Source organism: Cornus florida, unplaced genomic scaffold (genome assembly GCF_030987335.1).
Source record: "Cornus florida cultivar Cherokee Brave unplaced genomic scaffold, ASM3098733v1 CherokeeBrave_3.0.0_Hap2_Chr03, whole genome shotgun sequence".
NCBI classification, from domain to species: Eukaryota; Viridiplantae; Streptophyta; class Magnoliopsida; order Cornales; family Cornaceae; genus Cornus; species Cornus florida.
This window is the reverse complement of record NW_026775573.1, coordinates 63322307-63338935: the sequence shown is the minus strand read 5'-3', so window position 1 is coordinate 63338935 and position 16629 is coordinate 63322307. Positions and strand designations below refer to the sequence as shown.

Sequence of the window (16629 nt, the reverse complement as noted above, 5' to 3'; positions counted from 1 at the left end):
CTATATGTAAGTTCAACACCCTTTTATGACACAATGCGTTTTAAAGCCGTGAGGGCCGTGAACCCATCAGAACTTCGCACTTAAGCGTGCTTATGCAGGAGTAGTACCATGAGGGGTGACCTCTTGTGTAGGGGAGCCAAAAGCGGACAATATTGTTGGAAGATATATATTTTTTCCTTGATTCTAGGGATTTGTTTGATTTGTGACTATTGTAAATTAGAACAAGATTGTAAGACATATTGATTGCAGTAAAATATGATATATTGGTTGCTTTAAATTAGGAACAGATTTGTAGGAAGATTTTTTTATTCGTTTCCTTGTATAGCTTTCCCTCTTTCTTATATGGTATTAAAGCAATAGTGTGAGAAAGAGAGAAAAGTTTCACGGGTCTGAGCGACTACCGCTGACCTATTCTCTTTTTCGTCCTATTCTTGTTCTCTTGGTGTGCAATTATCTTTTGGACACCACCCTAAAGCCTTGATTCTAAACACCATAGACATCGAAAAATATCTGTAATTACCTCTAAATCTTCAGATTTTAGTACAGCACCGCCCATTCCTTCGATTGTGACAAATCAGCTTGATAACATGAGTGTACAAATGACTTCTTACAAACTTGATGGGATGAATTATTACGCCTGGTCCCAATTTGTGAATACATCACAGGAAAGGGAAAGTTGGGGTACTTGACAGGAGTGAAGAAACAGCCGGCGGATATTGAACCTTCCTTCTTTGCTTGGTTAGAGGAGAATGCTATGTTGATGTCATGGCTTCTTAACTCAATGACTCCGAATATTAGCGCCAGTTTTTGTCGACTTCCCACGGCTCATGTTATTTGGGAAGCTGTGGCTCAAACCTATTTTGATGGTAGTGACGCTTTTTAGATTTATGAACTGAAGCGCAGGGCAAATAAGACTTGACAGCAAGGGAAGACATTGGCTAGCTATTTTTCTACTTTGCAGGCCATTTGGCAGGAGCTGGATTTTTTCCAGCCGTGTGATATAGAGTGTGTTGGGAATACAACAAAGCTAAAGAAGATAATTGAGAATGAAAGGGTTTGCGATTTCCTAGCCGGCCTCGACCCAGGGTTTGATCAGACCAGAGTACAGGTTTTAGGGCATGATCCTCTTCCCAATCTTCGCGATGCATATGCCTATGTTCGACGTGAGGAGCTCCGTCAGGCCACCATGCTCACAAGTGTCTCACAGGAGAGTTCAGCCTTGGCTACTGTGCTCACTCGAGGAAACCTGAGAACAAAGACTCTTTGTTCTATACACAATGTAATAAGGCTGGACATACTTGAGAGACTTGTTTTAAGCTGAAAGGTTATTCTGACTGATTCCGTAAGAAAGGTGGAAACAAGGGGGATAACTCAAATTCTAGAGCACACCATACAGTCTTTGATGTGCAGTCTGATGCACAATCTTCTTTTGCAGCCCAACCACAATATTCTCAAGCCCAGGTAGATAAAATGATGAAAGAGTATGCTCAGAAGCTATCCTCAAAAGATGCTTCCTGTAAGTCAACCAATACAAGTAACTTTGGATTAGCCTTGAACACTTCTGGTCATATTGAGTCATCCTGGATTTTTAATTCGGGTACTACTGATCATATGACACATGAATCTGGATTTTTTTTCTTCTTCTAGCACTCATCCTAGTACAAAGAGTGTTAAAACAACAAATAAATCTACTTCTGTTGTGTCTGGGGAAGGTTTCATTTTAATGACTTCTTCTATGTCTCTTTCTAGTGTCTTTACATGTTCTATGTTTATTTGATAACCTATTGCCCATTAATCTGATTACCAAGGCTCTTAAATGTTCCGTAATATTCTTTGATACTCATTATGTCTTTCAGGATCTTACGAGAGCGAAGATTCGTTTTGGTAAAGAAAGAGGTGGTCTGTACTACTTGGATATGAACTGTGCTTCGAATGGAAAAGCAAATCAAATAGTTGGCAGGTCAAAATCAGAAGAGTAGATTTGGCTATGGCACAAAAGATTAGAACACCCCTCATTTAGCTATTTTCAGAAGTTGTTTCCATCTTTATTCTCCAGAATTGATGTTTCTAATTTTCATTGTGATAGTTGTGTGTTAACCAAACACCATCGCACTTCTTTTCCTTCAAGTTTTAATAAAAATTCTGTGCCTTTCTCAATTGTTCACAGTGATGTGTGGGGGCCATCCCATGTTCCTAATCATTTAGGTTCTAAGTAGTTTGTTTCCTTTATTGATGATTGCACTCGTGTTTCATGGTTCTATTTGTTGAAAGAAAAAAGTGATGTTTTTTCTACCTTCCAATCCTTTCACCAAATGGTTTTGACACGGTTTAACACGAGAGTACATGTTATACGATCATATAATAGAGGGGAGTATTTTAAGAGAGGGCTTAGTGCCTATTTTCAGGCTCATGGCATCATTTCATCAAACTTTGTGTGTTGATACACCCCAGCAGAATGGAGTAGCAGAGCATAAGAATCGCCATCTCTTAGAGGTTGCTAGGTCATTACTCTTTGCTATGAACGTTCCTAAAACTTTTTAGGCAGATGTTGTCCTTACTGCAGTATATCTCATTAATAGAATGCCTTCAAAAGTCCTTCAGTTTCAAACTCCTCTTCAGACATTATCCAAAACACACACTATTCCAACTCTTCTTCGCATTCCACCCAAAGTGTTTGGTTGTGTTTCTTATACTCATATCCACAAACAACACCGGAGTAAGCTGGATCTGAGAGCACTCAAGTGCATTTTCTTGGGGGTATTCTGCCACATAAAGGGGATACAAATGCTATCACCCTCCTTCAGCAAAGATGATTGTTTCCATGGATGTTACTTTTGTTGAAAATTAGGCTTACTATTCAGGGGGAGAATTTAGGAAATGAAGAGAAGTCTTGGGAGGTGTTGCCATTACTATTAACCAGCGTATCATTGTCTATTGAAACTTTTGCATCGACTTCGAAGGAATCTGCTGAAAATTCTGCACTGGCTTCGAAGAAATTCCTTGAGGCATACAAATTTGTATACTTAAGAAGGGAGAAGACATAGACAACTCAGCTGCCTCTTGATCGACCTAATGACCAATTAAGCGCTCCTGTAGCTGGTAATCCTAAGGCAGTTCCTTCCTCTGAACTCTTTATTGATACTTCTATTACTAAGTCGACTCATTTACCTATTAATCAACCACATGATGCTACTAAATTAATTACTGAGAATTAGGCACGTTATCCTACTTGAGGAAGAAAACCTCCCTCTCGTTTTGGTTTTCCAGTTGTAAAATATCTCATCTCTCATTATGTGTCTTCACATCGTTTATCTTCATCTTATAAAATATTTGCAAACCAGTTATCATCCGTGTTTGTCCCTGATAAGTTATATGAAGCTCGTGACAACCCCAAGTGGAAAGCTGCCATGATTGAAGAAATGGAAGCTTTACAGAAAAATTCTACATAGGAACTTGTTGAGCTACCAGAGGGAAAGAAGACAGTTGGTTGCAAATGGGTATTCACAGTGAAGCATAAGGTAGATGGTTCAATGGAGGGGTTCAAAGCAAGATTGGTGGCTAAAGGTTATACCCAAACCTATGGGATAGATTATTAGGATGATAAATACAATACCTTTTATCCTTGACTGCAAATTTAGAGTGGCCTCTTCAACAGTTTGATGTGAAGAATGCATTTCTTCACGGAGATGTAAAGGAAGAAGTATACATGGACTTTCCTCCTGGCTTTGTTAATCCCTCTAAAAGAGGTAAGGTATGCAGATTGAGGAAATCCTTGTATGGACTCAAGCAGTCACTTAGAGATTGGTTTGGCAAGTTTACTCAGGCCATGAAGAAATCTGGATACCACTAGAGTAAGTCGAATCACACTCTCTTTCTCAAATATACACTTGGAGGTAAGATTACTGCCTTGATCGTGTATATAGATGATATTGTGGTGACTGGTAGTAATGGTGAGGAGATAGGTAAGCTGAATGCATATCTAGCAAAAGAATTTGAGATCAAAGACCTTGGGTCTTTATGATATTTTTTGGGTATTGAAGTTCCTAGGTTAAAGCACGGGATCTTTGTTTCCCAACGAAAATATGTCTTAGACTTATTGGCTGAGATTGGAATGTTGGCTTGCAAACCTGTTGATACTCCAATTGAACAAAATCACAAGTTAGGTGAATACACATATGATACACCTATAGATAGAGTGGGATACCAAAGGTTGGTTGGGAAGCTAATATATTTGGCACATACTCGCCCTGACATAGCCTATGCGGTGAGTGTAGTAAGTCAGTTCATGCATGCTCCTTGCGAAACACACATGTTGGCTGTACATAGGATTCTTAGGTATTTAAAACCAGCTCCTGGGAAAGGTATGCTATTATCTAATAATGGTCATCTCGAAGTGGAAGGATATACGGATGTTGATTAGGCAGGATGTGTAATAGATAGAAGGTCAACTTCAGGATACTGCACCTTTGTGGGAGGGAATCTAGTCATGTGGTGTAGTAAGAAACAATATGTTGTGGCCAGATCCAGTGCTGAAGCATAATTTAGAGCCATGGCTCATGGTATATGCGAGATGTTGTGGCTGAAAGCTTTGTTAAAGGAGTTGGGCTTTAGTTTTAAGGATCCAACGAAGCTATTATGTGATAACAAAGCTTCCATTAGCATTACTCACAATCCGGTTCCGTATGATCGTACTAAACATGTTGAAGTGGATACACTTTATCAAGGAGAAGTTGGTTGGTGTATTAATTTGCACCCCGTATGTGAAGACAGAACATCAGCTTGCAGATTTTTTTGACAAAGGGAGTGTTAAGTACGACTTTCAAATTGGCACTTGACAAGCTAGGCATTCAAGACATCTATGCTCCAGCTTAAGGGGGAGGGGGGGGGGGGGGGGGGGGGGGGGGTGTTGGAAGATATATATTTTCCCCTTGATTTTAGGGATTTGATTGATTTTTGACTATTGTAAATTAGAATAAGATTGTAGGACATATAGATTGCAGTAAAATAGGATAGATTCACTGGGCAAGCTACCACACTGGTAAGCTGCAGGTGTCATGATCCCATATCGTTTGGGGAAGGTAAAGGTGAAATGTTATATGTAGGTTCAACACCCTTCTATGACATAATACATTTTAAAGCCATGATGTCCGTGAATCCATTAGAACTCTTACGGTGAGGGCTGTTACAAGTGGTATCATTGGTTTTGGTTGGGGGGGGGGGGGGGGGGGGGAGGGGTGGTAATTGTAACAACCTTTATGGGCGGGTACGAGACATTGGGCGAGCTACCACACTGGCAGGCTACGGATGTCGATCGCCTCGGGAAGGTAAAGGTGAAGTGTTATATATAGGTTCAATGCGCAATGCCCTTCTATGACACAACGCGTTTTAAGCCGTGATGGCTGTAAACCCATTAGAATTCCGCATTTAAGCGTGCTTATACTGGAGTAGTACTAGAATGGGTGATCTCCTGGGAAGTCTGGTCTGGGTGAGTGGACAATATTATGTCGGGTAGGGTGAGGGTTGTTACATCTACTTTCCAATTTCCACACTATGGATTTGGGAAAACTTCAGTATTTTCTGGTATTGAGGTTGCACTATCGAAGCAAGGCATTATTCTTTCCCAGCGAAAACATTATTGATATCTTGCAAGATACAAGTTACCTTAGTTTGAAACCTGTAGCTACACCCAAACAAACTAATTTGAAGCTTAAAGTCGATAACAGTGACCCACTTGATTTTTTTTATTTTATTTTTCCTGAATAAGGTGTTTTATAAATCAAAATTAAAAAGTACAATTACAACAGGAAGCATTCCTCTAGAGTTACATTTAGGAATGGAAAACTCCACTTCCAGAAAATGCAAGAGATATCCAATGGATCTTACATTAATCACCAAAAATAGTCATAAAATCTTCTAGACTAATATGTAGGTATGTAAGAACATCCCATACAATAGCCTGAACAATATGTGAGCTCTGATCTCTGATCCTATTGTGAAGAGTAGCATTCCTTGTAGACCATAACGTCCAAATTAAGACTGAAAATATACCACTTAGAATATTAGTTTTAATAGACTTGTGAGAAGTATGTTGTAGAAACTAGTCCACCACTTGCAGCAAAGTTTTACATCTGGGCCACTCTGTCTTTAGCAAATAAAAAATACTAACCCAAACTTCTGTAGCAAATCCACAATTACCCAGAGGTGTATAGGAGACTAGTAGGTAAACTCATTTACCTAACAATCACTGGTTGAGACATCTCCTATGTAAAACCCAAATCGTAAGAAACAAGGGTGTATAGGAGACTCAATACCCCTCGACATAGATTGATGCCAAACTTTCCACCAAAAGTCTCCAGGCCGTCCATCTGCTTGTCAACGGACTTTGCTCCTCCCAAATTTGCTTCTCCATTGATTGCTCACCTTTGCTCTCACATTTATTCGGTTAAATTGCTTCAAATCAATCAACTCCATTTTTATGAACACTCGATCACATACATATAGTTAAGGAAACCCTAAATTGAGTAACTTAGGCATCCTTTTTTTCTCTCAAGGATTTTTTTGTCTCTAGATGATTAGAGACTTCAAGTTGATAGCAAGACTGACTATAATCCCATATTTATAGCCAGTATAGGTAGCCCATACGTTTTAGATAGTTGAATCCTTGTAAAATTGTATTTTTGAGAGAGTTACCAAATATATATGTCCATCAAGTTCGATTGATCAACACCCTTTGTTCGAAGCCTACTAGACACTCCTTGATGGATCGACCCTTTGGCCAAGGCATATTGGTATCAAAAGTAATTTTCAGTCAGAAACTCCAGTCGATGGCTAGTGGAAGGTGTTCAATTGATCGACCATTTAATTATTGTACACTTCTAGAACCCTTAAATTACTCCTTGACATAATATTTGATATGAGAATATCATTAGAGAGATTTTAGCCTATGATAGAATATTGATTGGAGTGATTTATGGTGGTATTGATTTTAGGAATCTTCCATTAATGCATTTTCCATATTTATCACCTCTATTCTTTCACCTATAAATAGAGGTGATCATTGTATACAAAGATTAAGAGAGAATATATTATAAAGTGATGCAGCCCTTTGGGCTCTGTGCTGTGGATGGAGGCCCTAGTGGCTGAACCACGTAATATCCTTGTGTTCTTTGTGTTTCATTTCTCTCTTCACTTCCATTTTATGCTTTACAACATGGTATTAGAGCCTAATTTCTCTTCCTAGGTTCGGACCCTTATTTTGGGGTATTCCCTTAGCATCTGAAATGTTGCTAAGGATTTCTCGGTGCTATTTGTGACTTGTTTGGGCTGCCGGTTTGTTCTGCAGTAATGTTCTGCGCCTTTGTTGTGTCTTCGGCAGTTTTTATTGACTTGTTTGGGCCACTGGTGTGTTTGGTAGCATTGTCCTCGCCTTTGCCGTGTCTCCGGCAGTTTTTATTGACTTGTTTGGGCTGACGGTGTGTTCGGTAGCATTGTTCGTAACCTTCGCCATGTGTTCGGTGCTATGTGGACTTATTTGGGCTACCGGTGTGTTCGGTAGTATTGTTTTTCGCATTCACCGTGTCTCTAGCAGTTTTATTGTCTTTTCCAAATTGTTGGAAAAGGATCTGTTTCATGATTTGATATGCAACCTGAGTGTTATTTCCACACACCCTTCAGCTTGAGGGGGAGTGTTAGAAGATGTTATATTTGGAAAATATTATTATAGGAACCCTTAAATTACTCCTTGACAGAATATTTGATATGAGAATATTATAGGAGAGATTTTAGCCTATGATAGAATATTGATTGGAGTGATTTGTGGTATTGATTTTAGGAATCTTCCATTAATGTATTTTCCATATTTATCACCTCTATTCTTTCACCTATAAATAGAGGTGATTATTGTATACAAAGATTAAGAGAGAATTATTATAAAGTGATGTAGCCATTTGGGCTCTTTTTGCCGTGGATGTAGGCCATAGTGGCTGAACCACGTAATATTCTTGTGTTCTTCGTGTTTCATTTCTCTCGTCACTTCCGTTTTATGCTTTACAACATCTAGTTTAAAAATAGTTTCAGAAAATGCTTAAAAGATTTAACTTTTTTTCTTTTTCCGTTGGCAAGAAACACACTTGCACACCGACAATTCTCCTATGGGGACTTGAACCCTTGACCTTCTCCTTTGGAAGGCGGGGAAGTACCATTAGGCTACTCCTCCTTTGGAATGCCATTTTTCAAAAACACTTAAAAATAAATTTATGATTCTCACCAAGATCAAAGTAGGTTGTGTCCTTGAGATGTGGTTGAGAATGTGAATTTCACACCGTGTTCTTTGTAATTATGTGTCTGCCTTTTCTTATGTAGATGTTCTTGATTGACTAAAGACACTTTGACAGATTACAACACAAGTTTTGAGTAGGAATATGCTAACACACAACTTGTATACCTACCATCTCTTATAAATATAGAACTGTAAGGAGGAGAAGAATAGCGCGTTGCCTAATTTCTTATACCATTTTCAGATTTCCTATGCTCTACCTTGTGTTTTTCTGCCTTTTCTATACAAAAAATTGATTATATGCGCTTCAGTGATTTTGTGTGGGTGGTACTCGTATCATTGAGAAACTGCCTCTTTTTTTCAATATCAAAGAATCCTCAGAGAGCAGTGGTCCATTAAGCAATTCTTCATCATAGTTTGTAGGACTTGTCTGCAACCATTGTGAAAGTGCATCACAGGTTGATTGCATTGATTAGTTAACCACAGCTTTACCTGAAGCATTCAAGAGTCAGTTGAAGTGTGCAGCAGCTGGGCTCGAAGGCACTGAGTAGTGCTTGGCAGTGACTTTGAGGTGTTGGCAGCAACCAAATTTTGTTCAGGGTCAGGCGTAGGCTGTTCACCTGACAGAGGTCTCTGGATTTTCAAGGCTTGGCTATTCCATGTGAAAAATTGGTTGTTTTTGTGCTCAGACTTTATTTTACTAACTTTGTATGATTAAAATTCATTGAAATTCACTTAAATTGGTTTGATTTAAAGAGAAAATGAGACCTATTTACCGCACCTCTGGGTTTGTATTTCCATACAAAGAATTCAACTGAAATCCGCTGCATACAGCACACCTCAGATATAGCATCAACCTATGATAAACATTATATAACTTTCACCACTTTAAGTGCTGTCATGCTTAAATAATATTTATCCAATATTTACACAATGAGTTTGATTTTCGTCTTTCTTATAATAGACATCAATCATTTATTGCAAACAGGCTTCCTTTGGTATCATTTCTCTATGAGAGGGGCTGGCGACAAAGTTTTTCTACATTGGCTGGTTTTCCAGGCCTGGAGAGAGAGGTGATATGACATTCCTACTCACATTTTCATTGATAAATGGTTTTCATGAAGGCTTTTTCAGAAGCGAATAATATTGACAAAAAGGACGTGTTGCGACTAAAAAAATATGGATATATGATGTACATAGAGCATGATATTATATTTTTTTGGAAAGGAAATTGCATAGTAAAAAAAATTAAAATATCTTGTAATACTATATTCTATCAATTTATTTCAAAATATTTCACTTATAAATTATTTAATAGTTATGGTCTCCAATAGCTTATTCACATCACCATTCAAAATTTCTTGGCCCACTATTGGCCAAACCACCTGGGCACTAGGGCCAATGTGAGTAGGATTGCTTAGCCATGCTTCATAATTTTTTTCTTTTTATTGTCTGAATATTCAGGAGCTAAGACCATTCCAATGCCCCCTTTCGCTATGCATAAATTGAACCAACAATTAAGATAAGCACAAAAACTATGGATAAGTTGTGGCTTGCTGTATCATTTATGATTCACAGCATAGTACTTAGAAGTTAGAAGTGATGTGGCATAGACTATAATTATAAACAGAGGGTCTCTGCCATACCATAAGAATTAATTAACCATTCTAATTTCCATATTGTTTTTGTGAAATTCCTGCATGTAGAATCTACATTATTATCTACTTAGCCAGCTGTCATGCTCTGATCCCCGCTGCATGTGAGTTAACTTCAAACTCCATCAAAAACATCAAAAATAGTATAGGTTCTCAGACAAACTCAAAATAAAATTTTCCAACTAAACCGCAAAACACCTTATTATAGCCATCTCACCTTCAACTTCCTGAATTTGCTCTCCCAAATTGGTACCTGAAAAGGTTTTGGAAAAATACAATGTGTTTTTCATTAAACTTCTGACAATGCAACACCTCAAAGTGTGGAAATATTGAAGTGGCCATCATGGAATTAAACGACAAGGATTATTATGTAAACATTGTATATAAGATTAACATAATTTTGTGAAATTTTCTTTTATAAGTACGCAATATGTCATAAAATTATTCCATTACACATTATTAGAATAATCATTTTAACATAGGAAATTTAGAAGAATATCCCAAAACTATCTCAATAAGCCTATAGTTGCAAACATGAATTTTCCAAATAATCTGTCACAATAACCAGTCACCCACTATGTACCCTATGTGTCCTTAGGGACCTTCCTCCCGGGACCGCCACCCCCGTCCTTTGGCTTTAGGGGCTCGCACCTAGGGACTGTGAACACTCACTCATTAAATCCGGGCCGTGTAGGGTCTTTCAACCCAAATGAAACTCTTACCCTACCTATTTCATGTTGGACACATACACAGTTGAGAAAACATACTCAAATACCTAAGTGGGGATGCATACACAATATCCATGAGCAAGCCATTCTTTTTCCACCGCCAGAACTTACGTTTGAAAATTCACCATAAATCATAACCTTTGTATTAAATAGTGAGGTAAAATTCTATGGAGCTTTAATGTTCCCTGGTACTGGCATGAGAAACTCCCTCCACTGATCAACGATCAACAATCTTGCTTCGGCTCTCCCCTATAATGGAGAAACATTTATAAGTCTATTTTCATATTTCAAGATTTCATCCTCAAAATCCAACAACAAATCTATGGTAAAATCATTCAAAGGCATTGCTGTCCCACGACTTTCAGCAAAAAACAGCATTTCTTAAAAAATTCATAGAAAATAAAACACTAACTCAAATAGGGTGAAAGCAAAGCCAAATGAAAGCTAACATATTATACTGTAATATCAGGAATTAATCTCCAAGAAAAACTTCATAAAACTGATCCATTATAGCCAAAACAGTAGAGGAAATTCTGCTGTCAAACAGTCCCACAGCCTGTTTGTAAATATTAAAACTCAACAAAATTAAGTCAAACACAATCCCACATTCTCATCAATCAGCGTACTTCAATATCTCAAAATTTTAATAGCAAATAACAAATCCAAGTAATGTAAATTTAATTTCTAAACCAGTGTTCAGTTCAGATTTCCACCACAAGGCTCAAAGTCTAACAAGGTTTTCAACCATTTTCATTCTTTGAGGAAGAGAGTTAGGAGCTAAAATTTATGTTTTCACAAGTGAAGCATCAGTCATCTAAAAATCATGAGTTTTGACAATTTAGAACAACATTTTAAAAATAGGGTATGAAACCTACCTTTTGGATTTGCACTTTGGGCCGAGACCTGCCTTTCTCTTTCGTCTTGTTGTTCTTATTTGAGTTATTTCATAAGCTATATGAGAAAGCATGAAGCGTCTAAAGGAAGCTTTGGAAATTGCTTTTTTCTTTAAAAGACAAGTTTTGTGTATCAATAACACTTGTTTACTAGTGTTAAGGGACTTCCACTAAGGGGAAACGTGTCCCCTTTCTTGCAAAAATGGTTTTTTTTTTTTTTTTTTTTTTTCTCTTTTCCAAAAAACAAAACATAGATTTCCTATATTTGCCTTTGTTTCCCCATTAACTCATTTTCTCTATTTATTCCAAGTCCATTAATTTCAATGACTCACATGTTTCACCCTATTGAACATTTTTTTTTTCTTTCTATTTTAGTCAAACCTCGCAACTTCTCACAACACATTTCGCTACCATTATGTATTTCTTTGGTTTCTTTATATTTCAACTTTTCTCTATCTTCTACACCCTCTTATTTTTCAATCACATTTTAACCCAAAAACGCAACATATTGTACCCTCATATCTATAATAGATAATCAGTTTTATTAAAATTAGTCTACTAAACCATCAAAATGCACCATGGGATTTATTCTATTTCTTAATAGAGCCATCCCGTTGGGTCCAGTCAAATTTCTATGTTAAATTGAGATCTCCCAAATATGATTATAATTTAACCCTCAAACTGTAATCTTAATTAAATAACTTTATTAAAAGTTCAGGATATTACACCAACAACAAAGTCATTTGATGATTCCTAAGATGACTTATCTTAGAGGTGTTAAGATAAACAAATAGACTTGTTTGGTTATTCCCAAAAGTTGATGGATTGTCTTAAAATCAATGTGCTATTCAACTTATTCAATTTTCACCGGATGCCCAAATGCTCCATAAATGAGTATATCATCATCATATTTATCTGCTACTAATGGAATTAGAAGTGATCTAAATTATACACATTTGCTGGATTTTTCATGGTCATGCATGCCACTGTACTTTAATTTTGTTCCATAAAGGTTGAGCCACTAACCATGTAATAATGTTTGACTGCAGTTTGAAATGATTAAAGATTTCATTAAGCCAGTCTTAGGTGGAAACATTGTTGATGCCAGCTGTGGTAGTGGGTTGTTTTCTAGACTTTTTGCCAAGAGTGGATTATTTTCTCTCGTCATTGCTTTGGACTTCTCAGAGACCATGCTGAAGCAGTGCTATGAATTTATAGAGCAAGAGGAGAACTTTCCAAGAGAGTAGAGAATCTGTTTTCTAATTTTGAATTTAGTCTGTAAATAAGACATAAGTGCTATTAATTATACCCTTTTCATGAATCTAAAATAAGAACCTTTCAGACTATGGTTTCAGATTTTATTGCTGATTAAATTTGTTTCCTTTTTAGGAACTTATGCTTGGTTAGAGCAGACATCTCTAGACTACCATTCGCTTCAAGTTCCGTAGATGCTGTCCATGCCGGTGCTGCTTTGCACTGTTGGCCTTCACCATCAGCAGCTGTAAGCATTTTGAAGTTAATTTTTATCTGAAATACTGTTCTCATGATATTGGCCTTGGACATTTCATATACTATGACATTCAAAAGTGTGTGAGGCTTGCATAAAAAATTTGAGGTTCGGGAAGAACATTATATTGTGCAGCCTTATAGGTTCGAATCATCTAGGACTGACATGCCTGAGCCTCATGCACTGAAGTGGCATGTGATCAATATCTCGAACGTTGCGTTCATTTTATGCTTTATCCCTTGTATCCGTTCATTTTATGCTTTATCCCTTGTATCAGTTAAGATGGATTTGACATGTGCGAAGAAGATTTTATGTGTGCCGGTTAGGAAAACTGACATAGGCCACATTGAGGGTAATACTAGGGGAAGAGGAAGACCAAAGTTAATGTGGGTAGAATTAGTAAATAAGATATGATATGTTGATTGACTGAGGCTATGGCCTTAAATAGAGTGGAATGGATATATAGTATTCATGTAGCTGACCTCAAGTAATTGGCAAAAGGCTTGGTTGTTGTTGTTGGTTGTGGGTATGCTAATGTTAACAACCGTCTACTCTAAAAGTTTAAGCTGTTAGAGGGAGTGTAACTTTAATATTTAAATCCTTCAACACGCCCCCTCACGTGTGGCCTTCTTTTGGTCCAACATGTGTTTCAATTTTAATTATCTGGGTGACAATGAGGCTTGAACACATGACCTTGCCTGCTGTGACACCATGTTAACAACTATCTACTCTAAAAGCTTAAGTTGTTAGAGAGGGTGTAGCTTTAATATTTAAATCCTTACAACATCTAATTCGTATAAACTTGCTGTATATCTTTTCTTTTTTTTCTTTTTTCTTTTTTTCCCCCTGTATGGGATGATTTTATAAAAACGAGAAATGAAGTATAACAGAACGAGGCATAGTCCCTAAATTACAAAACTGGAATGGAAAAAGCCCATTTCCAGTAAACCCAAAACCTAACAAGACCACTAGCAGCCAACATTAAGAATGAAAAATGTAGGTTATGTTGCTTCATTTCGTCATTCACATTTAGATTCTTTGTATATATTTTTGAACAAATTTTGGGGCTTTAGCATGAAATGCAGGTTAGGTTGACTTATTTGTAAAATGTCTGTTAGAATTAAATCTTCCATATTGATTGACGTCCGCACCATAGTTTCATTGCTCCTTTAGTACTAAACTGTACGAAAATTATTGCACATGTTTTTAGTGAAAAATGAAGGAAATACAGTCTGATAAATGGTGTTGGGTTAATATGACTAATGTTGGCTAATTTCATATAAAAATATGCTTTATATTAGCTTTTGATCATGGATTCAAAAGTTAGGTAGTTAGTTGAATTACCTTTGTCTGAGGGAAAATTGGGGATTCAAAACTTCAAGCAAAGGCACAAAGGTAAATTCAACTCTCAAATTATGCACTCGCCAAAATTAGAATAATATGCATTTATCGTATTTTTACACATGCTATGATTTTCAACTTGCATCTTTTGATCCATAAGGGATTTAGTGACGTGACTAGCATCTAAGTTTTTTAAGAACCTATTGTTATGTGATATGAATGCAAAGGGCTCTGATACCACCAACAAACCAGTGCCTAGCGGTACCAGGCCCCAACTTCCCAAAGGGAGGTCAGGGGTTCAAATCTCCATGGAGGCGTGTGTGTGAGTACCAACTAAGAAAAAAAGGCTTCGATACCAAATCAATGTAGGATGGAAGAGAAGAGAAAAGATTAGAGACAAAAGAAGAATAGAGGAAAAGTAGAAGAATTTAGGCCTGATTTTATTTTATTTTTTAAATTTCCTCTTTCTCCTTCGCCTATGTGGCAGGTGGGTCCATATATGATCTCCATCAATATTGCTTTCTTTATTAATTTTCCACTATATGAGTCTAAATTAGAAATTTTGTTACTTATCAAAAAAAAAAATAATTAGAAATTTTGCAAATTTCGATGAACTTTCTGCTGTTGTCTTGTCATGTTTTACATTATTGAAGTGTTTATAACTCTAATCTAATTGGATTATCTTTGTTTAGCATATTTGCTCTTTCATTAAATAGATAAGATTTTGCAGGTAGCTGAAATTAGTCGAGTTCTTCGACCTGGAGGAGTGTTTGTTGCTACTACCTTCATACTGGATGGTCCTTTTGGACTGCTCCCCTTATTGAGGCCTCTGCGCGGGGTAGGTTTTTTAACTTGGAATTTGTTTATTCCATTTAAGATGGATGGAGTTGGAAAACTAGGAGGTGGAGTAGTAAAAAAAAAAAAAAAAATTGACAAGAAAAAGAAAGAAAGAAAGAAGAGATTGATTTTCAGATTTTAATTTGTCAAACATTTTTGTCACGGGGGCTTGAATCTACTATCAAGACCCATCATATGCTCCTGGTGTTGTACCCGTCTATTCCATTTTTGCCCTGTACGAGAATGAGCAAATTCTTACTACTATTCTCAGTAGAAATTTACACAATTTTGTTTAGTTTTTTGTAGCGATCTTTGCTCTTACAGATCCAGACTTGTGTTGGCTTTAATCTTTGACTGATGACTGGTGATTTGTCTCTCATTGTAGAATATAGGGCAAATTGCAGGCAACCACATCTTCTTAGCTGATGGTGAACTCGAAGAACTCTGCAGAGCCTGTGGGCTTGTGGGTTTCACATGTGTGAGAAATAGGAGATTTGTGATGATCTCTGCCAGGAAACCTAGCTAAATATTCATTTCTGTGTCGATACCGAACTTGCTTCTCAATCTGTTTTATAAACAAGCACATTTGGTTTTCTGTTATGGTGGCTTTGTCATCAAAGCTTGTATTTGTTATTACTTGGGCGACTGTAAAATTGTGAAGGGGTTATGCCATGCTAATAAATTAAAACATTTGTGATGAATTAATTTGAAGAAAAATCTAAAATGTCACTGAAATGTTAAAAAGAGGGGGAAAAGCTCGTGTATTGCAGCTCTTTTGACAATGTTAAGAGGAGTCTTCTCCAAGGGTTCCAACTGAATGAAAGAAATTTACAAGTTTTTGGTTTGGGTTCAACTAAGTCCACTGTGGAAGCTTAGCACCCCATGGAGTTGAACAGAATATCTTTTGATCAATACTTGGAGGCTTATGTGAACTCAATTATTACAGGAGTTTATATGGGTTCGGCTTTTTTCGTTGCTGAAATACAATTTTTATGGCGGGTTATGTTTATCAACTTTCGAATGTCTTGACTTGGATGTTTGTTGTTTGTTGTTTGTTAGGTTTGATTCAAACAAAATGTCAGAAGCCATCGTATCAAAATTTAGAGACTCTTTATGAGTTGCATGTGGTAAATTCAGAGACCTTCATTGCAGTCAAAAGTGTTTATGAGTTGCATGTAGCATAATGCAAAACTATGATCGAGTTATCCAAACACATACAGGCAAAGTCAATTTGAGTTTTTGAATTCATGAAAGCTCAAAAGGCCAAAAAGAGCACAAGTCCACTTTTCCTACTCTTAGAGAGCTCTTTTTGTATTATTTCAAGAGGGAGGTTATTCCATTACATTTTATATTTTATATTTATATTTATTTTTTAAAGTCGTAGTTTACTGTT

At 36.9% G+C, this 16629-nt stretch overlaps 1 protein-coding gene across 1 annotated transcript in view; it reads left to right on the top strand.

Annotated features, from left to right (window-relative positions):
- LOC132300668 (uncharacterized methyltransferase At1g78140, chloroplastic) overlaps window positions 1-16089 on the top strand; it is a 32235-nt gene extending 16146 nt beyond the window's left edge. Inside the window, exons 4-8 of the mRNA XM_059797846.1 lie at window positions 9264-9348; window positions 12601-12794; window positions 12941-13052; window positions 15130-15237; window positions 15622-16089. Of these exons, the coding sequence (XP_059653829.1) occupies window positions 9264-9348; window positions 12601-12794; window positions 12941-13052; window positions 15130-15237; window positions 15622-15762 (640 nt within the window). The 3' untranslated portion in view covers window positions 15763-16089. The remainder of the gene's footprint in view (window positions 1-9263; window positions 9349-12600; window positions 12795-12940; window positions 13053-15129; window positions 15238-15621) is intronic.
- The last annotated feature ends 540 nt before the right edge of the window (window positions 16090-16629 follow it).